Source organism: Apteryx mantelli, chromosome 18, assembly GCF_036417845.1.
Source record: "Apteryx mantelli isolate bAptMan1 chromosome 18, bAptMan1.hap1, whole genome shotgun sequence".
Taxonomy (NCBI): Eukaryota; Metazoa; Chordata; class Aves; order Apterygiformes; family Apterygidae; genus Apteryx; species Apteryx mantelli.
Genome location: NC_089995.1, coordinates 1096295 through 1118506, shown reverse-complemented (window position 1 = coordinate 1118506; position 22212 = coordinate 1096295). Strand labels below are relative to the sequence as shown.

The window sequence follows — 22212 nt, the reverse complement described above, 5'->3', positions numbered from 1 at the left end:
AGGCACCCAGCAGCAGGAGCCACCACCGCCTTCCTCTCGCCTGGACTGCGAGGCCGAGAATCCCACCAGGATTCAAAGACAGTCAGGACCCTCAAGGACAAATGCAGCCCTGTTCTCTGTGTATTTTGAACGTCTTCATAATCTACCTACTGGCAATCCTGAGTTTGCTACCTCAGGCAAACAGATGATGGTTAGTGGATACAGTGTGAAGAATACGCGACTTTCTTCCACCCTTTCCCCCAGCAGTCTGCAATGCCCAGAACTGGCATCTGCTTCATCTTCTAGGACAATACAGGGAAGAGTCCAGTATTTTAATATGCAGAGACCCTGGTCCCAAGGCTCCTCCATTAATCTGCCCATTCTCTTTGTGGGAAAGAGTCCATTTCATGCCACAAGCTGGTTCAGCATCAAACACATTTATTTCACTTTTATTGAATACAAGAACAGTGAGCACACACGCATACACCACCAAGCACTGAAAAGGAATATGACTGAAGGCAGGAAGGAGAAGAAGAACAAGGGAAGAGAAAAGGGGAATTAGTGAAGGAACAACAGAGCATTGCAGTTGGTTGGTAAGGTGCTTTTCAAATAAAAATAAATATTATTATTGTTATTGTCATTATTACTCATGCAATTGCAGACCAGGTTTGGAATGAATTTGTGGGATCAGGTAAAAACAGGCACTCATGTCTCCCACCCCTTTCAACAGAAAGGCCCTTGGAAGAAAACAAATGGTGATTAGCTCTCTGAAATGGCAGTAATGTGATGGGCAGGCTAGGAGAGAGCCAGGGCCATAATGAATGTTAGTCATTACTAAATAGCAGAATCCCACACCTTGCCAGGTGAACAAGAAGCAAACTTTTTTCTTTCTTTTTTATTTTTAAATATTGTCACCCATTAAACAAGCTGTGAAAGGCAGGAAACTGGATCCACTCACTGAGGTTTTTTTAACTCTAAACGTAAATAGTTTGAGTCCAATTTCACATCAATTCTATAACTGTGTAAGGCTACTAATTTTAACAGTGACCTTTGACTTTATAACTGTATGTGTGATTTCAAAACCAGCTATTCAGTTTCAAAGTGGCCTGTAGTTCAGTTGTATGACTACTAAATCCACATGGGGCCTCCTTTGGATTTGAAATACAAAGTGTGCTGAAGAACAACCAACGTGATGTGCGGACCATTGCTAATAGGCAAGATGGGCTGAATGCCCTGTACAGGCACTGCGAACAGGTCCTATCTCGATTGCTGTCTCTTTCAGAAAGTGTGACTGCTTTTTGCAGTTGTTTTGGGTGTATTTAAAAATATAAGAGAGAAAAGAAGCCTCTGCAATTGCCTTAACTCTTTTTGGTTTGAGGTCTGGTCTCTAAAAGCAGTAAGTTACAAGCAACTGAAAGCACTCAGACAGAATCTGGGGGGAGACTACATGACTGAATTCATCAGAAACCTGAAATGATCTTTATTGGCATTAGCCAGCAAGTCTATTCACTTCTCAAGAAGCCTGTCTTTAATGCTTGTAGAAGAATCTTATATGCCTGAAGGAGAACAGACTTCATGGGGACATAATAGCAAGTGACTGGTGGACCAAGGCTGCCAGAGAACAAGCTCTCTCTCAAGGAAACTCAGTGAGCAAAGTATGCTCCCACAATATCCTAACGGCTCAAGTTCTCCCTGTTCAGGATCATCCTCAGATCCATTGCTGGAACTGGTAAAATGCACCTACTCTGGGCACAGTCTGCGTGAGGGGTGGAGGACTAAAGGCAAATAGTGCAGAATTGTGGGCCCTTCTGTTTCTGCAGGAGACAGAGATAATTCCAAAAAGGAAACCCATTCATTTCTTTTCCTTTCTGATTTTGGTTCCATGTCCACCCTAACTGCCTGCTTCACAGTGTACAAGGCTCCAGCCTTGGCCCATAATCCCCTTCCAAAGGCAGCCATAGAGGAAGCCTGTTGCTAAAGGCCAAGTTGCGATGAGTTGTGGGAAAGGCAGCTTCACTGACATCTCCTCAACACGGACCTTCTTATGTGGAGGGCCTGGACTCTGCCATCCAGCCTTGTACACTCAGGGCACTCCGCAGTGATGGAGACAACGTGGGCTCTCCACTGCCTGTCCATCAGCAGCACCCAGAGACAAGGATGGGGAAAGGACTGGCATCACCCCTGCCATTGCCATCATGTAGCCCACAATGCCCTGGGCAGCCCTTGCCATCGCACCTGGGCTGTGGGGGAAGCAAGGCAGAAATGACTCCTCTTTGTCTCCAATCCTTCCTACTACAAAGCTTGAGTAACTTCATTACTGGGGTCCAGAAACAAACCAAAACAACCTCAACGATCATCACGGCTCAGTGGGCTGGAGAGGAGCTAAGACCACGCTGCCAGCTTGTTCCCAGCTGACTCTAAGGTCTTTGGATTGGGGCCAGGCAACATTCCTGCCTAGCATCTGGGCTGCAAAAACAGCAGCCTGAACCTTCTTCCTTGCCCCTCCAACTTGCCACTGACCAACCAATCCCAAACACGGTATACTGCGACACCAAACCCAGCTCTCCTGCTTCCACATGGATCAGCCAGCAGGACGTGTCTTGTCTTTCTCCCTCTGCCCTGCCCCCCCAAAACAGAAGTGGCTGAAACCGTCCCCATTCTCTTCTTGCAGGGCTAAGAGTCCCAAGCATGATCTAAGAGTCTCAAAATACACCAACCACAGTCAATCAAATAGTTAATAATTTAAAAATGTCATCATCATATTTACCAGCACTGTTGAATTATTTTAATATTGTTCCCCCCTCCCCCCTTGTTATATATAATAATATTCATAACTTAAATGCACATCCATATGAAACCCCTACAGGCTGCATTTTTATAAATGAGAAACCATATCCATATAATTTGCTTTGTGTGAAATGAAATCCATCCCTAAATACCTTCAGAGAACAAGAGCTTGGACAAATGCACAGAGAAGAAGATAAGGAACAGAAGGGGCAGAATTAACAGAACCCCCAAAAATGCAAAAGAACCAGCATGGAATGAAGAAAAGGGTGTAACCACACATTCCAAATCGGAAAATAACTCTAAAGTAATAAACTCAATGGTTTCTCTCTTCTTTCCAGAGGTGGGAAATGGTTTTGCTTCTGCTTGTGGTTTTTATTTCGTTTTGCTTATTTCTTGCTTTGTTGCAAAGCAGTTTTCCTTTCCATTCAGTGTGCAACAAATGAACTCAAGATTGTGTATCCTTTTATGTAACATGCAAGACGGTGGCTTATTGTACTTTTAACAATGTTATTGTTATTATCATGATTTTTTAATTTTATTTTACCACCAATCCAGTAAATTCTTCAACTTATCTGCAAAGATGGTTGGTTTTGTTTGTTGTTGATGTTGTTGTTTGTAATTCATTTCCAGCATAGAGCATCAGTGCAAGGATGCATTTTGTTTCCTGTTTATATATATATATATATATATATATGTATGTATGTATGTATATATATATATAATATATTTGCTATTCCTTTTTTTTTAATTTTTGTCTCTCGCCATGAACATTGCAGCCAGGATGTCTATGTCTTGCTGACAAATCCAGCATGAAGAATCCTTCTTCACTATTCTCCAGGCTTGAATACAGATGCCAACTTCTGTGAACATGGTGGTCAAGATTCCTGTACAAGGCAGATGGAAAGGACTGGTCATGGAGTGCTCTCTTTCTTACTTATTGGTCTCTAAAAGGGCTCCTGTTTGTCTGAGGGCACTGGACAATAAAACTGCAAACAGTTTGGGGCCACAGTTTGCCCTTGATTACCAGGACCTCTGGTAATTACAAAAACCTCTGAATTTGCTGAGCTGGTGCTGGTGTATGGGAAAGCTATCAGTGAATCACTGCTGAAGTCTCCCTTACGTTAAGCCATTAAATCAAAACTGGTTGGCTCCCTAAAAGATGCAGAAATGACTGGGCTTGGTTGTTTGTACTGTGTTATGAAGGAGGTGAGATTAGACAGATGCAACAGTCTCTTCTGACCTTCCAGTCTACAACAGAGGTGGTCATCTTTTCCAAGCTTAAAAGCTGCATATCAAAATCTTCATAGGATCAAGAAACAAAATCATGTTTCCAAGAGGCATCTGGAGTCTGCCTGGGGACATAGCTCCTTGTACAATTTTTTAGTAGTGAAGCTGGCTTCAAAAGCTCCCCTTCTCCTGCCATGCTTCTCTGCCGCTCAGTTGCTCTGATACAAAAGTCTGGATAAAACCAGTGCTATGAAAGAGCTGCACCAACCCAGCTGAGAGGGGAGTGAAGTGCAGCATGGAGTAAGAATAAGTGGTTAAGAGTAGGTGCAGGCCTCCTCAAGCCAGCTTTAACCTGGAGAAAAATGTGTGTGGAACTGTGTCTGCTTTGGGGCATCTGCTGGGAGATGCAAACCTTGTGTGCTCGTACCCACGCTTGCATGTTTATAAAGGGACAACCTGGGGAACCTGAATGGCCATTAAAACCTTTTTTTTGCAAATATTGGTCTAATATTTGGGATTGGCCTTGCAGAACCAATAACCAAGTTTCTCAGCCTATCCACAAAACAGGCATCACCTCTGCCATTCCCTGCCCCGGAGGGATGAGAAGGTCCTTCCTCCTTTACATGCAAATGATTCTGACTCCTCTACTGACCAAGACAATAAGGGGACCACTGGAGCACTGCTTTTGCTGACATGGCCACCAGCTTTCTAATCACAATCAGGCGGCCACACCTGAGGTCACCATCACATTGGGCTGGACTGGAATTGCTGGTCCAAGAGATGCCACTCCTAGTGCCTTGGAGCAGCTCTTCCTATCAGCAGCTGATGGAGTTAGACCCCAACATTAATTGTGGCCAATTGCAGAAATGTGCCTTAGCCTGTTAAAGCAGGGAGGTGAATAAATCCCATGCACTGAGCACATAATTTCTTTCTTTTTACTCCACAGAGAGTTCCCTGGGAGGAAATCTGAAGTTATTTGGGAGGAAAAGAAAGCCAGTACAGAAACACAGGGAGTAAAAATTGGGTCATGCAGTGTAGCATGGGAAGAGGCAGAAACAGTGCTCACAGAACTGCTTTGCCTAACCCCAGGTACCTGTCCTTCAGGGCCTGCCAGCAGGCACATCCCTCATGCTACTGTAGTGGGATGCTATGCTGAAGTCTGCTGTGGCTAGGACATAAGGGATGCTCTGTCTGGGCAATCATCTAACTGTCATATTGAAGACTGTGCTGCTGTCTTGAAAGAACTTCTGCAAAGAACTCTACTGTGCAGTTTCACAACACAGGGCATAAGGGATACACAGAGATACTTGTACAGTTACATATATCTCTTATACAGCATGTATAAATCATACCTGGTAACTTCTCTACCTACCTGAGGTTTCTTGTCCCTTTCCTCTGGAGAAGGTTCTGTTTCTCTGTATACCACAGCTTTGGTTACCAGCATGTCAGGATGCTGTAGTTTTGCCTCTTTGATTGCTAAAGCCAGTGCCTAGAAACCGGAATGATGAAAGCGTTTATCATCACTTTCCTGAAATCTGATATGAACATTGCCAGAATGAGTTAGTGTATAAAAAATATCTGGACCTGAATGCGATTCCAGAAGAATGTGAATGCAGAGGTGCAAAACTGAACTTATGCATAATGGCCTGAAAGAAAAGTCTGCAACCTACTACTGACTGGGGGTTTGTAGAAAAGCATTGGGATGCCTTGTGTATTGCTCTTCACTTGCTTGCTTGTTTGCATGCAGAGATGCACAATGTTCCAGGCTCGCTAATGAATCCCAAGCAAAGCAACATCAATTCTCTCTGCCAAAAAACTCTAAAAAAAAATCTAAAATATTATTGTAATTAAATTCATTATTCTGAATGATCCTAAAAAGTCTAAAAATTATTTTAAATCCTGCTCGGGACAATTTTTTAAATACTTTGGACCTTTAAAAAAATTGCAAAGCAAAAAAATCTCAGAGGATGAAGTCACAAGAAAATGAGCCTGCAGCCCCAGAGATTTGTGTCAGTCTCTGTTATTTCATCATAAAAGGTTGTCACCTTTTGTTCCTTTTCTTAAGGTGGTAAATGTAAAACACAGCTATTTGGACTGCATCAACCTGTAGTGAGACTCTGCAGGAAAGAAAAGGAGAATTCTCGGTCACTCCAGAGTATTTCAACAAAGAAATGGCAAATGGAAACTAACGTAAGAAAAGAAAAAGGCAATCCCAAAATTGGACTCTGTGCTGGAACATAATCCTTACTGCTGACTCATTCCTTCAACAGGCACTGGTGGGAGCTGAGCTGGAAGTTCTTGCTCAGTATAAATCAAATGATCCAGCTCTTTCACAGGGCAAATGAGTGATGATTCCTGTCACTTCTTCCAAGACGGAGACAGGGTTTGCTGTGAGTACCACTGTACCCCTAGGAGAAATGAACTACCACGCTCTTCCGCAGTCTGGACAAAGCCAGTAGGCTTGGGGATGTGAGGGATCGGTTTTCAGAGTGAAGGAGCAAAGAACCAGGAACACTCGATGATGCAATCAAGGGGCAGCTACAACTAAACAAAGCCACAGCATTCTGCTCCTACCTGGTCTTGGTCCACATCTTCATCTCCTGTGATAATGATGCGCTTCTCTATCCTGGTCTCTGAAAACCCTCCTTTCACAGTCTGCAATACAAAAAGGAACATAATTCATTTCCAGCCTGCACCCCTCCTTGCTGGCAGCAGCATCCTGCCACTTACCATGGCACGGCTGGGGCATCACACCAGCCCTACAGGCTGCAGGCTTCTGGGGCAAACAACTAATGCAGAGTCTTAAAACCCTATATGGTTCATGTCCTAAATATGCTGCATTAAACACGATCCCTGCCCTCTCTCAAAGCCTTGTCTACGGTGACATTAGCCACACGAATGCAGATTGGATGCACATCAAGAAGCAAACCAGAAGGCTGAGGACGGCTGTAGTACAAGCTTTAGGACTGGGGGATAATAGCTTGTGGCCACGTGGTCACAAGATGGATAATAAAAAGATTCCAAATCCAAGAGTCAATGATGTACTGCCTCTACTTGTGTGTAAGGGGGATTTATTAGCACCCAAAAAAACAGAAGGAACTCTAGCCACCAGAGGAAGGACAATCCCAGCATCACCTCAGAAACTCCCACAATAATTTAGCACGCCTCCCATTAACCTTGATTCAATGTATGATTAAAGTCAGCCTACAGCAACAGAGGACACAGCTAATCATGAGTGTGAGAGAGCATGGATGGGAGTAACAGTGCATGAGAGAAGAGTGACAAAAGGGCCAGGCTGCAGGTATTGAGCACCACTCTTGCTCACCCAGGTCTCTCACTGAGCTTCAGCTTTCATTTATGTGCATTTAATTTGGGAACAAGACGGCCAATGGTGAGGTTCTCTGGTGCAGCTCCCCCTACTTAATTTCCTGACATCTGTTCCCCCTGTCTGCAGTAATCCAGTTCTAATAAATCCAATACACCAAAAACAAACACCATAGCAGACAGGAAGTGGAGTGCTCCGGGAAAGGGGGATCTGGGGTCTGGCTCTAAACTGGATACACACACCAGTTGCATGGACAGGGACTTTCATATGCACTTGTGGCAGCCTAAAGCAGAGTCACTTCCATCCTTGCAAGTGGCTTCAGGGAGCAGAGAGGTCAGCAGTGCTGAAATCTGTTCTTCCGCCTTGACCCAATGACTCCCTTTCCTCCTGATTTACCAGCACCTACAACTGGACGTGGCTGGCAGTCACAGTCCACGTGGGTAATGGTGACAAACACCCAATGTCTGTCAAACACAGGTTGTCCATGCCCGAAGTCCCCCTAGGTCATACCTGGCTGAACTGGACCTGCTGTACAACAGGGGTGAATTGGGCTGGGTCTTTTGGACAGCAGCGCGGGGAATGGCGCTGGCTGATGATCCCCTACAGGACAGCACACACTTTTTCAGCTCATAAGGAGAACAGTAGCATTTTCTCCTATCTTCTCCAAATGCCAATGGCATCTTTCATCAGAAACCCATAGGGCTTCCATGTTTGCAGATGTTCTTACCTTGGTAACATGGGTAGTGGTGGAAGTGGAGAGGGTTTCTGCAGTGGCACTGAATATGCTGGTGAGCACCTCCTTCCCAGTGGAGCTGCCGGTGATCTACAGGACAGAGAGCACCTGTGTCAGCAGGGACCTCTGCAGGGGAAGACATTAGTGCTGGCTCCAGGGGTGACTTTCAAAGATTTGGGACATCAAGTTTTCAACACCTGTTGCTGATATGAGCATCTCCCCCCATCTTATTCCTTCTACCTGATGGAGCCATGAATAAGAGCTGAATAAGAGCTTGGTTCATTCACCTACTGCAGCCTCTGTCCTCCTCAGACACCCTTCATGGGAGCAGAACATCAGTGGGGACTTGATTCTCCCTTTTTACAGGAGACTGAGAGCCAGGCCTAGCGAAGGAATAAAAGCACAAAAGGGACATGCTACACGAGGGCTATTCCTGCACCTCCCACCAAGACAAAGCCATTTAGCCAAGCATATGCCTGGCTTGCAGAGGGTAGACCATGGCAAGAGAAAAGACATGCTGCACTGTTCCAACTGGAGACATTAGCTCAAGCCCAGAGAGCTGCAGAAAAGGCCATCTCCAGCACGGAGATTATTTCATTGCTGCATTTGATTCCTCTGCTTCCACCCTCAAGGCCACGCTATGTGCAGAGCTCTCAGGTTAACTCCACCCCCAAATGCAGCACTTTTGTCTGTCTTGCTTTGTGTGGAGATGGCTGGGAAACCTTTGCTGGTTCCCCAGCCACATCCACTGCCAAGCATTGCCTCCCTGGGGCTCCAGCTTCACTAAGTGACCAGCCTGGGGCAAGATAAGGCATTTAGCCAGGTTTGACTGCACCTAGAAGAGGTAGTTAAGCAGAAAAGCACTTTATAAAGGAAGGCCTGCTCTGAGGGCCTTGTCCTACACAGTGCTGAGCACTGGGCAAGATTGTTGATGACTATTATCTCCTCTGAAGAAGTTAAGAGTTTGTGACTACTACTACTACTACTACTACTACTGCAAGATAGGAGACATTGAGCATTGCCCTGGGTACACAAATTCAGAACTTGAGGCAGCCAGGTAGGAACCCCAGGGCTAAGGAAAACTCAGCCTGCTTAAGACCTCACCAGGGACTGTCTATTTTTCAGAATCTTTCCTCCTCCAGCTGATGCTCAAAGTGCGAGTCTGGCACAGGAAAGAGGCCACAGGCATGGGGTTCATGGCCTTCTTGCTCCCCAAACTTCTCCTCCTCAGGCACCAATGCATCCATCCACTCTTGCCCAGTACCACCACATCAGCCAAGGGTGCTGGTGCTGGAAATGTAGGATGAGCATGCCTCCTGGGTAGCCAACAGTGACTGGCCAAGGCAGCCTAAACCCAGCACAGGCTGCCAGTTCCCAGCTCTAGTGTTCAGAAGCCAGGCCGCCTTCCTCCGGGCCTCCTCCCTGCATTGAGCCTCAGGCAGTGGCGCCATGCCCTCCACTCACCGGTGACACAGAACGAAGGTCTGTCATGGGTCCTGTCCCCTTCCCAGGCTTGGTGCCGTGGTCCTGAAAGAAGAGCACATGGGAGCGTTGGCATGGACCAACGTGAGGGCAAAGGGAGCTTGCTCTGGGAGGGCAGCACTGAAATACAGTGGATCTCCCTCAGCCTCTGGAGCCTTTAACAACAGGACTGAGGTCTTCTTTTTCCCATCTCCCCCAGCCTCACAGCCTGCTCTCAGTCCCCCTCACCCAGCCCTGAGGACACAACCACAGCAGAGGAACTGAATGGGACACTAGCACCTTCTCACACCCTGAGGAGTCAGCCCTGCTTACTGAGGTTGTTGATATGGTCTCTGTGGTGACAGTGTGGGAAGTGGCTATTGCGTCTTTGCTGCCTGGGGTGCCTCCTTCCACCTGCCAAAGGCAAAAGAAAGCTGGTGAGTTTGGAGGTACCTTTGAGGGAGCTACACTAGCAGAAACAGTGCTTTATTTCCCTCGCTGCCAAGGCACATGGCTTGGGAAGCTGTGGGATGGCCACAGACACATGCCCAGCAGCACTGTGCAGCACATACAGTGAGTGTCACCCTCCAGAGACATCCCTGCACACCAGTGCCGCCCAGCAGCATGGGAGATGAGGTGAGGGAAGCATGTGTAGGGGAGGGGTTCAAGGGGTACTCACATGGAAAAGTAAACACAGAATGCATGTGGGCTTTGATTTGATGTCTTGGGGCTTACAGCAAGACCAGGACAAGCAGAGAAACCCAGTGGCCTTGCTCAGCCATCTGCCCTCACAGTGTTGCTGTTTGGGGGCAGTTTTTGATGGACTGAGGCTCTGCAGAGCCACCAGGGAACAGGGCAATGAGAGAACGAACCCAGCTCTGCTCCCTGGCCCTGGAGCCAGCCTCATGCAGGACAAGGTGCCACATCACCTGGGTTGCTTCTGCGGCACATACCCTGTGGGGAGGAGAGGCTTCTGCTTCAGGCTTCTTCATGCCTGACACCAGGCCAACAGTTGTGGCATCTGTTTTCAGCACTGCCGACTGCAGAAGAAACACAGCAAGTCAGCAACTGCATTAGACTGTTTATTCCCAGGGCTCAATTAGAAACATCACTGCCCCATGGGACATGTCTAATTCCTCCTCTTGCGCTAGACCACACCCAACTAGTGCCTCCCTATTCTCTTGCAAATGCCATATCTAGCTCATAGCCCTGTGGGCACAAGGCAGCCAGAAGGGATCCATGAGGACACAGGCAGTGTCTGGAGAAACTGTAGAGCTCTACCCTCAAGAACATACAGCAGAGGCCAGGCTGTTACCAGAGGGCAGACAGCTACCATGCAAACCGCTCCAAATGACTGACATACCCCAAATTGAACCGGATGCCATCACCAGATTTTTTTTTTCCCCCCATAGATTTATATACACCATGGGTTAGGGCAAACTGGTCTTCTAATGTTGGGTGAGATCCACTAAACTCATTTCAGTTGTGACTGACCTGACACAGGTTTATGAGTCTGCCTTAGTTCCAGACAGTTGTGATCACACCCTTGGTGACAGATGGAGACTAAATCGTAGGAATGGAGACAGGTTTTCAGCACTTCCCAGCTATGAGGACCTGGAGCAGCCTAGAAGTCCTGTCAGGGGATGGTTATTCAGGCCTGATTCAGCCCCCAGTGAGTCCCCCACTTTTCTGAGCCAACGACCACCCCTGCCCAGTGCATGGCCATGGACCCGCAGTACCTCACTATCCCTGGCATAGCAGCCTATGTCACAGGACACGATCCACGCAAGAGTTTCAGATCAAACACCACACAGGCTGATTTGGAGAAAATACCTTTTATTCTTTTGTTTTTTCCTTGCTCTGGGTCTGGACTCATCCTGCCACCAGCTCATTAGGGAGCAGAGTGGGGACTTACCTGCCAGTAAGGGCTCACGGTCTGCACTGCAGAGCAGCTGCCTGGAGCACGTGGCCAGGCAGAGGGAGGAGATCTCCAATTCGGATGCTAGTCTAGGGGCTGGGTGCTCGCACAGGGGATACCACAGCCCTGGCCCAGCACAGAGGCAATGTTACATTCCATGTGAGATGAGTCTGGCTCTCCTGTCATTTCTCAGTGGTATACACTCAACTTCCACTTATATAGACATGCCACATGCAGTTTCCTTAGCCCAATTATAAGCATTCCCCTAACAGAGACCCTCCCAGACCTTCGAGGCTGTTCCTACCAGCTGTTCCATAAACGTCTCCCACCCCCTGCACAATCAGAGAGAGGTTAGTTGGCAGTTGGCATTTCTCTTTACTATGGAAGCTATTCATTGACTTCATGCAAAACACAGGGACAGTCACTGATTAGAGAAACATGCGTTTCCCAGCTGCCAGCATGCTATCATGGTGCAAGGGACACAGTAGGAGGCCAAACACAGTGGATTAAGAGAAGAAGGTGACTTCTGGTTAGCAGATGCACAGAACACACACGACAGACATGCACCTGCCTAAATTGAAATAACCATGCAACAAAGATGACAGCTTGTGTTAGGGTAAAACAGTTAAACCGGACAGGAACACGGAGTTGTTTGAAAGCTAGCATGCTCTTCCAAACAGACGTGGGACTACAGGCCAATGCAGCAACAGCGGGCACCATGACAAAGAACACCGAGAGATGATGGTACTGAGACAGTCTTGGTGGGTGGCTTCTCTTTTTGTACCTCTAGCTGGGATACTTCTGGGCTAGGCTGGGAGACCTTCTCCCCTCCTTTGACATCCTCTTCAAGTCCAGGAGCTACTTTTTCAGTATCCTGGGAGGAAGCCAGGCCTTCATCTTCTGTCTCACTCTTGTCTTTATCCAGCTCAGGCAGACTCCGGGATATGTCCTCGAAGGCTGTCCCATGAAAGTCACCAATCACCGTGAAATCCACTTCTGCTTCCAGGCTGGATGTTGAACTAACCGTGATGCTGGAGCACTTGCGCTCGATGGCCAGGTGGTTGTCCTTCAGAAAGACTGAGTCCTTCTCCTGGTCCTGCTCCTCATCCCCGGTGTCACTCTCGGGAGCCCTGTGCCGAGGTGGCTTAGCTTTCTCCTCGGCACCCTCCCTCAAGCCCGCTCTCTGAATAAGATACAAAGGCGGAGAGAGACTGAGACTGTGAGCATCAAGTGGCATAACAGAGCTGCCTATGCCAATGGGGGGAAGAAGGGGAGGAGGAGGAAAAAGAAGGCTGCAGCAAACATCACAGAGTAAAGTCAAACACAACTCAAGCATGGAAACTGAAACCTTTTTGACAGCAGCAACTTTGCAGGGAGGGGGGGGAGTTACCCAATCTGATTTTGCCAAAAGTCTATTGGTAATTAATCATATGAGAAAAAGGGTCAGTCCCACAGAAATGCTTGGCCAGCCTGGAGGCACATCACAGTGCACCTGGTGAAAGCAGATGTGTGCAAAACAACAGGTCTTTTAAGAGACATTCAGAAACAGTTCAGACGCCAATGCTATCACGTGTCAGTAAAGTTGGGCACCAAAAGAAACAAAGGGAAAGAAAGAGAGAAGAGTTTGAACAAAAGAAAAGGGCCCCGTCAGCCACATATGTTCAGGGAGAAGCAAAGGAGCTTGCCAATTCCACTGAGCTTGCCCCAAAAGGAGTATCTGCCTTGTGCCCTGGCAGAGCATCGCCCCAGCCTTCATGTGGGAGGGAGGGAGGGCCCGGCACTCACCCGCAGCCAACCGCGAGCACACCATGGCAGCTGCCTGCAAAATGGCAGTGGGGCTAAATCAGCAGCACTGACAAAACACTCCACCTCCAGAGGCCTCACAACTAGGGATGACACCAAAGAATTGACCGATTTTATGTTTAATCAGTGTAATTGACAACACGATCAGAGTCAAGGGACAGCCTCTCTCCATTAGCTCCTCTCCAAACATGGACATACCTCTCAACTCTGCCATCAGAGGGTAAACTTCCTCTTCCCACTCTTTGCCATGAAGCAATGGGAAATCTGTATCCATGCTTCTTTTTTATTTTGCATCTCACTCTACGCATTTCTCCCTTAGGATTTGCTCTAAGCCCACTGATGCCATAGGAAACCCCTCTCTTGGACTCCGGGCCAAGCATTTGCAGCCAGAGCCAGCCCTCCAATTGGCCAGGCTCTGCCAGCACAGGTGCCCTCTGTTTGCACTACTGGGAGGTTGAGAGGTATGAGAAACAGGGTGTCAAACAAACTCCACAGGAACACACCCATATACACATATGTGTGTGTATATATATAAATATATACATAACAGCTCTGCAAATGGGAGAGGAGTTGGAAGCATACAGTCCTCAGATGGTTAAGGTGAGCTTTCATACTATGGTAAGAAGTAGTTAGTAAAACAGCACTGAGACCTGGAAGACTACTGGAATAGCAGTCTTTAAATTGTCCTCTTTCAGGCTGGATTTTACTGATGGGTCAGATAAATCCTTTTCTTCCCCACTTGGTTCCTGAGATTTGCTCTGGATTAGAGAAAAGGATTAGTTTTAAAGAAGTGAACTCTACAGGAGTTGATCTAGTGCTTACAAGAGCAGAAGAAAGCTATTTCATCATCCAGCCACCAGCTTGCCAAAGACAGGGGAGGATGGGTGAGGCTGGAGAGCCAAGCAAGAAGGGATATCAATGTAAGAAATGCAAGGGTGAAGCTGGAAGCGTGGGCACGCTGCTGCTAGGTGTGTGTATGTGTCTGTGACAGATTCACAGCTCTTTAAGCCACCCCCCACCCCGTATCCCTTTCTTGCTCCTGGACACGAAGCTTGGGTGCCCATTTTCAGGTTAGCGGCTGGCATTCTCCAGGTAGCCAAACTGTCGGGGTTCACAAAACAAAAGCTGATGGACCAACTGGCCAGCGGATCTGCATTCAGCAAGTAAGCCCGACTACACACACATACATAAAAGGACAGGGGATGCAAAGCGACGGGTCTCAGTCAATGGATGTGTGAGGTGCCATTGAATATGATAATAAAGAGCCACACAACATGCGTATGAACTTTCCATCCGGACAGTTCATTGGAAGAGTTACCACGGCTTCTGCCAGTGTGAGTTCGCAGCCGGAGTCAGGGGAAGCAAGATCAGCAATATCTTCTCCTTCATGCTCCAAATCAACAGAAACATCTTCTTTTAGAGACAGAGGCTGGGATGAGTCTCCTGAACCAACCCCTTGTCTGAGGGCTAAGGAGCCCACACTGGACATGGATCCCACAGGAATGGCTGACACCACGGAAGATGAGAGGAGGTCTGTGTCCAAAAGTGTGTCCTGTGCCAGATCCATCTTCTCCCTTTTTTTCACTGCTGTCTCAATTTCAGGCATGCGCTCTTGTCCCTCCTGCGCTGTCCTATGCTCAGCTTTGCCTTGCTCAAACATCTTAATCTTAGAAGCCACTGAGGTCTTCTCATACATCTTGCCATCCTGCCAGACCCCTGGGAGTGGGGCTGAAACCAGTGTCACAGTGATATCTCCATGCTCTTGGGACGTAGCTTCTATCCTCCCAGCAATGGACATCAGTGGCCCAGACTCTGTTTTCTGTATCCCACTGCTAGCTTGCAGTTTTACCCTGCCTTCATATCTAAAGGTAGAAGGTTGGTACAACTTGCTTCCTTGACATGATCCTGTTACAGGGGAGTGGGAATGCAGGACATGATCATTTTCTTCAGAAGGAGACTTTTCCTGCAGTGGCTGCTCTGGAACAGGGCTCTTGTCCTTGGTGGTTTCTTGTACCATAGAGCTCCTATCCTGCAGAGCCTGTCCCACATTAAACTCCAAGTCCCAGTGCGGCTCTCGTGCCTTGGGGGCTGCAGTGTGGAGTGGCCCTCCAACCTCAGCACCCTTTCGGGGCAGGTCTCCTATTATGGCTCCAGTTTGTAGTTCCATTTCTTTTGCCTTGGGAAGAAGCTCTTCTAGGCTAGGAGTTTTGTCATGAGATAATTCTCCCATCTCATTGCCTTTATCTCGGTGCAGCTCCCCTGACATGGACTCTATTTCTTTGGACAGCTCTTTTATCACGGGCTTTTCCTCCTGGAGTGGCTCTTCTGTGGCAGGGACTTTGCTATGGGCTGCCTTCCCTGTGGCAAGGTCTGTGTCTTGAACCACTTCCCCTAAGACTGGATCTCTGACCTGGGAGAGCTCCACTGCAGCACCACCTGTGTTTTGGGGTGGTTGTCCTATGACAGGACTTGCATCTTGGTGTGCTTCTCCTGCAGCAAAGCCCATGTCTTGGAGTTGTTCTTCAGATTCAGGGCTCATGTCCTTGGGTACTTCCACCTCTGTTACAGGGGTCATGTCCTTGAGTGCTTCTTTACCTGCTATGGGGCTTGCATCCTTGAGTGTCACCTCTGTTATGGGGTTCACATTCTCAATTATTTCCACATCTGTTAAAGGGCTGGTGCCTTGGGCCAGCCCTTTGTCCTTGGGCTGTGAGTCTTGGGCTGGCCCCGCATCCTGGGCTAGCTCTGCAGAGACAGGGTCTGATTGCTGAGGTAAGGGCCCAGGGGTGGAAGCATTCAGTTTATCCTCCTCTGACCCTTCTGTGGCACCAGGATGGCCCTGCTGAGGAACAGCTGAAGGGGGTGGTTTAGTCTCTATCTCTTCCATCTGAAGAACCACTCTGGAGCTTTCTTCCTCTTCTCCCTCTGCAATGATGCTTTCTGAGACCTCCCACTCTGCTGTGGAACTGTCTGTGCCCCGCTGGTCTCCCGTAGCCAGTCTCAGTGCTGGGTTCTCCACCTTGCCCTGCTGCTGCATGTCCTTAGCTCCTCTGCCTTCACCTGCCAGGGCACAGAGCTTAAATTCTCTTGCTGGTCTTTGCAGATCCTTTTTCTCCAATTCCACTTCTTGGGAACATGATATGGCTTCATCTCCCTCTCGTGTTTCATGACCTGTCAGCCCAGCAGATGCTCGTTCCTGCTGTACTGACAAAACTTCCTCCTTCTCTGAGTGAGGATGTCCCAAAGGGCTTGTCTCATCACAGCCTGTCTCACAGTGGTCTGGCTGTACGGCAGGTTTTTCTGATACTGGTTTCTTTTGCTCACCCACTGAGGAAGTGGACTGGGACCCTTGTTCTGCAGGTGCTGTGGGCCCTGAGCCCTGCCCTGGTTCATTTACCATAGTTTCTAGCCCCTCCTCCAAGCCAAGCCTTTCTCTGGCCTCTGAGAGCAGATGTGTTTTATTCTCCTTCTCATCTCCCTCTATATCTCCTAAGTAGATGATCCTCTGTGTAGAGGAAGTCTCAGTCTTGTCATCACTAGACTTCACTTTAATTTTAATGACCTCTGTGGCTGTGGTTGGCATTCTGGCCTCCTGCTTCCTGAAGGCTGCAGAAACACGCTCCTCTAAGCCCACCTTGCTTTCTCCCTGGTGAGAGTCTGGCTCTGAAATCTCAGACCTTTGCCCCTCTTCAGATTTCTGACATGGCCTGGACAGACCTGGCTCTCTGATAATCACTTCCTCTCTCCTCTCTTTGGGCTCTTCCTGTCCACTCTCAGCTGGCAAGTGCTCTGCTTCCATGCTGGGCTCCCCTCTGGATGCTTTCTCACAGATCTCATCCTCCCAGACAGACTCAAAATCCTCTGGACTAGCAATCATTTTTGCTCTTCGCCAGGTATCCAGGGCTGTATCTGCTGGCTCTTCCAGGCCTGCAGCTTCCTTGGCTTTCCCTACTGCCATCTCCGCTTTTGATATGCTCACATTCATTTTCAACTCTGACGTACCTGTACGTGCTTCTTCTTTCTTGACTCCCAGAGCTTTCTTTAGAGCTACCTCTTCCAGCCTAGAAGTTTCTCTCTCTATAAATACCCAATGCTCCGAGCCCTGCATTGCAATTGGAGCAAGAAGAGTTAGCGTCAAACATACTTTACCTAACAGCCGATAACTGATTTGATAAGTAACAGAAGGATAATCTGCCTCAGACAGGGTTGACTAAATTATTATTATTATTCATGCAAGAATTGAGGCAGGGTCTACACTAAGAGCCTAGCAACTGGTGGATGGGCAGAAGGGACTGAAAAGAATGGGACTGATGCTGCAAAGGTGACTGAGCCCCCCCAAACTCTCCATGGCCTGGGATCATTTGCTCTGGGTGATGGCTTACATAGCTGCAATACTTGCCAGTTTGATGGACATAAAGAAGTGGGGGCAATATTCCTATCACACACATTAACAGAAGCCATCACAGCACTTCCCAAGAGGCAGTGGAGCACGGCTGGTTAAACCAAACTGGGACTCCACATTACAACCATGCTCTTAGCTGGCTCTTGCAGTCCCCAAAGGGTGAGATTCTGTTGTAAGCAATGGCCTGTGTTTTGACTAGGCTCTCAGCTTCATCCACGTACCCTAATGCTATGCCAAACTGACAAGAAGAGAAACCACCTTTAGACATTAGAAAGGGCCCTTCTTGTCCTTATCAAATCCTGCAGCTCAGATTCACTCCAAAGTCAGTCCTTCCTTCCTAGCTTTCCCTGGAAATCTCATCAAAAGCAACTATTTAGCTGAGGTTTCTAGCAATGCTGAAACCACGCAGTTCAGAAAATGTAATTGTAAAAGGTCGCCTCTAAAATATAAAAGACCATGGGCTTGGCAGCTGAGACAACTACAGATACTGCAGCAAGGACCAAGTGAAGGCAGTAAAGCATCCTGCAGCAAGGACACAGGGAGTATGTAATATACCACACAACGTATCCATGCTGCTGTGCAGAGGAAGATCCTAGATTATTATTACTATAATTAAAAACGTACACTTTGTACATTCATGTGTTTGCCCTGCAAGACACCTAAAGACTTTACAAGCTCCAAGCACAAAGCACTGCTAAAATTCAGCCACTTCTGGAACAGAAGGTAAAAAATAACTCACAACAATACAACAGCAGGAAAACATCAATGGGCATTTTCACTGACAAGAATGCTCTGCAGCCTCCCCACTCATCCCTGGGATACACATCGCCTGTGTGGAGAACGAGGCCTCAGGCACGGTCATTCAGAGCTCAACACTGGGCATCCACGGGAAGACACCAAGGCAGGCACAGGCTGGCCACCCTGCGCTGGGTCTACCCACGATGTGGATGCACAACTGAGATTCAGATCCCGCATCTCAGCTGAAAGACAGTGTTCTGCAGCATGAGTTAGACTGACCTTCTATGGCACAAGCGTGCACTTCAGCCACAGACAGAGGTCAGCTGCACTCTCCCTGCACAAACTAGGAAAAGAAATCAGTGCAAAGGAGAGCTGGACTTGCAAGGCCCAGGACAGGGGTGTCAAGTTAATGTGTTTGCAGCTAATACTCCAGTTACACTCAGAACGGAAACCTAATAACTGAATACTGAATAAGAGGAAACTGAGGGCAGAAGGAAGCAGAGAGAGAAGGAAAAAGAAAAGGAGATTAGGGGACAGAGAGAAAGAGAAAGGAGGAAAAGCAATTGCTGAAGAAAATGCCTCCACATGTAGTTAAAGAAGGGAGATCAGAAATCAATGAAAGTACCCAACAGAAAAATGTCATTCCCCGGTTCCCACCTTTTTCACCCAGGTGCCCAGGAAAGAAAGGCCTGGGGTTCCTGACACACAGAACATCCAAAGCCATGAGTCTGGTCCCACTTGGGCAAGAAGCAGACTTCATGCCAGCTCCTTCCTCACCCGGGCTCTGGTCAGAGCTTGCAGAGCTGGTAAGCACACAAGGACACAACAGTCGCTCAGGCCTTGCCTGCTTATGTCAGTGATGGCCAGTGCTGGTTCTCTGCTCTCTCCAGACCCAAACCAGGGAGTACAAAGCAGTAAGAAGAGCACCCTTCCTGTGCAAATGCAAGCAGGATCCTTCTCCAGGACAGTGTATGAGACTGGGCAGGCTGAGCAGAGGTTCTGCCGTGGTATCTGACATTCCACAGTCCGCCACAGCCAGGTAGCCCTGTGCACTGGTGCTGAGGAGCCCTGTCCTCCAGAAGACCCATGCTGCACCAGCTCCCTATTGCATCACTTGCACAAGCCTCCTCAATATTGCTTCTCACCCTACCCCATGTTCCCAAGCGCTGACTGCTCCTCAGGTCCCTTCCTTCACACCTGCCTCCACCACCAGCTCCTCATGCAGGTTTCATTTCTCCCTGGTCCATAGAAATCACAGCAGAGGCAGTCAGTGACTTTCAGGAGCACTGGGTTATGGCTATGTCTTTCATAGACAAGTTTGACCCATGAAAGCAGCATTACCACCAACTTCCTGGCCCTCCTAGGCCTGCCAGGAAGCCTGCTTAGGTCTCTGATCCCTGAACACCAGCCTCCCAGTTTACTAGGGATGCACATGGTCCATTCAACCAGAGGACTGCCTACTTCCCTGAGCGTACAGCAGCTTCTACTCTGCTCCTGCACTGTGGCCTCATTGCTGAATTCTTGTACCAGTAGAGGCAAGGACACATAGATCATAGGCAGAAGCACAAGTTCCTTGAGCAAAACCCCTTCCTCCCCTTTCTCTGGCTGGAAACCAGGGTCCTTTGGAGGAGTACTTCCCTGGGCAAAGAAGATGAGCCTGGTCAGGCGCCTGCTCAGAGTTATGGCTCCATAAAAATGCTGTAGATCTGATAGCCTTAAGACAAGCCTTCTGAAGCCAGGTACAGTATGTTTATCCATGGCAGCACCTCTTAACCAGGAAGGAAAAGATCAAAAGTTCCAGATTTATCTCCAAATCACCTTCCTTCTCCTCAGAGCTGAGAAAAACTTTGTTGGTATGAGCACAGCCCACTCCAGGGAAACAGCCAACTACTCTATGGAGTGCTCTGCATTCTCTGCTCCAGACAGCTCAAAGCCAGCTCTGGTTCCACAGCTCTTGGCAGCCTATGTATCTTCGGAGCTTGAGGATTCCTGGGGATGTTTCCTGCAGATATCTGGATACTTGGATATGTCCTCCAGGAAAGCAGAAAACTTCTAGAGCTTCGGAAGAGAGCATGCCAGAGGAAAGAAAACCTCAGAACGACAATCAGTAGGCTGGCAGGGCAGAGTGTGTGCCAAGACAATAGCTGAGTCTAAGAACTGACGACACTGGAAAGGGTCTGACTGTAGAGCAGCCTTGACTTCCCAAGCGATATTTTACTTTCAAGCCTTTTCTTTACATCTTTCCTAACAGATTTGCTCCAAGGATCAGGAGTGGCTGGAAAGACATATCAGCTGTGGCCTACACATGTCACAAGAGATAGCAAAGAGGCAGAAAGTAAAGAAATGACTTGAAGTAGAGACAGCCAAATGCATCTGATGGCTGCAGGAAAGGCTTACACACCTTGGAGGAACCCAGGGGCAGGCAGGAGGTTCCTCCCTTTGTCATCCTCCACTATATCTGCCATTTTCCTTTGCTCCTTGCGGAGACCCAACTTACCCGAGAGGAAAGCATTAGACTCACAGAAAGGAGGGAAGAATGAATTACTCCTACTTCTTAAGACAACACACTGCATTGCTTTGTCACCCAAAGTTAAAGAGATTCCAATCACCTCAAAACCCAGCACTCTTTTCCTCTGGGCAGAGGAAAACCCCAGTGCTGCCAGTACAGTCCATCTAGGGAAGGCCAGACCATGCAATGAGCACAGAAACTCCCTGGTACTGGTCACACATGGCCTGAGCAGCTCTCACCAGGGACGCAAATTCCTTGTGAAGACACAGGTCACATAAGGACAAAAATCACAGTGGCTCTACATCAACTGCTGACTCTCAGTCACCAACACGTGGTGAGAAATCAAAGGCAAGCCCAGCTCAGTGCCTGGGCACCCCAACTAAGCCCTGACACTCTGGGTGCCTCCAGCAGGCAGAGGGGAGGACTCCCTGAGTTAAACACATGCATTCTCACCTTGCTTCTGCTGTTTCTGGCCAGGGGCTGTGGGGCTCAGCTCTGGCAGAGATTCTCTGTTGTTACAGATGTGCACAGAGCTGGCATCTGGAAGAATTTTGCATCAACTCCCAAATACTGGCAGACAGAGGGTCACAACATAGACGAGGAGATGCTGCTGCGGAACCTGAGTCTCACCAAAGGAGCATCTGTCCTTCCTGTTAAAGCCCAAGGCCATCCTCAAGTCCTGACTTGCACCCATGCTGCCTCTCTGCAGACATGTACTGTAGCCCAGGTTCAAGATCCAGACAGCTTGGCAGGGCACAGCCTGCCAACACCAGGCACTTTTGCGCTGGGCCAAGTACTCCTTTTAGCTGTCAGAACAGGCGCAAGACACGGGCTGGCCACCACCTGGAGCCCTGATCTCAGCCCTCCCTGAGCACAACAGGACAGGACCCAGAGGGGTCAACAAGCCAGGCCTGCCCACACTCCCTCCAGCTTGTCCCCCCCCCCAGAACAAACACAGCCCCCAGCTTGCACAGAGGGCTCCTGGCCATCCTGCCCAGTGCACGGCTGCCCACTCAAGCTAGCATCATGGGGAGCAGTAGAGCAGAGCCAACCCTTCCTCTGTCCCTACAGCCCCTGCCTTGCCACCAGTCCTGGACCAACACTGACTTTGCTGTGCTGTCTTTTCTGGGCGTACTTAGACAGGATATGCATGCCAGCACTGCTGTGCACCACCTTTCAATGTGCCTAGGTCCAACCATATCAGAACTAGCTCTCAAAGCCCAGCTTTCTTCCACTCAATAATATCTTCTCTTGGCTGCCCTAGGAAACAACTGCCATCATGTAAGAGCTATAAAACTCTGAATGCAAGCAGTACTGAGAGCCCACATCC

General features: G+C 48.4%; 1 protein-coding gene across 5 annotated transcripts in view; it reads right to left on the bottom strand.

The window, feature by feature from the left end:
• Nucleotides 1-400: 400 nt before the first annotated feature.
• EPB41L1 (erythrocyte membrane protein band 4.1 like 1) overlaps nt 401-22212 on the bottom strand; it is a 94557-nt gene continuing 72745 nt past the window's right edge. For all 5 annotated transcript variants that reach the window (XM_067307922.1, XM_067307919.1, XM_067307920.1 and 2 more), the window contains 8 exons: nt 12215-12613; nt 10466-10552; nt 9846-9926; nt 9516-9578; nt 8046-8141; nt 6568-6648; nt 5366-5482; nt 401-3650 (listed from right to left, as the gene is read on the bottom strand). In XM_067307922.1, coding sequence (XP_067164023.1) covers nt 3642-3650; nt 5366-5482; nt 6568-6648; nt 8046-8141; nt 9516-9578; nt 9846-9926; nt 10466-10552; nt 12215-12613 — 933 coding nt within the window. In that variant the 3' untranslated portion in view covers nt 401-3641. The remainder of the gene's footprint in view (nt 3651-5365; nt 5483-6567; nt 6649-8045; nt 8142-9515; nt 9579-9845; nt 9927-10465; nt 10553-12214; nt 12614-22212) is intronic.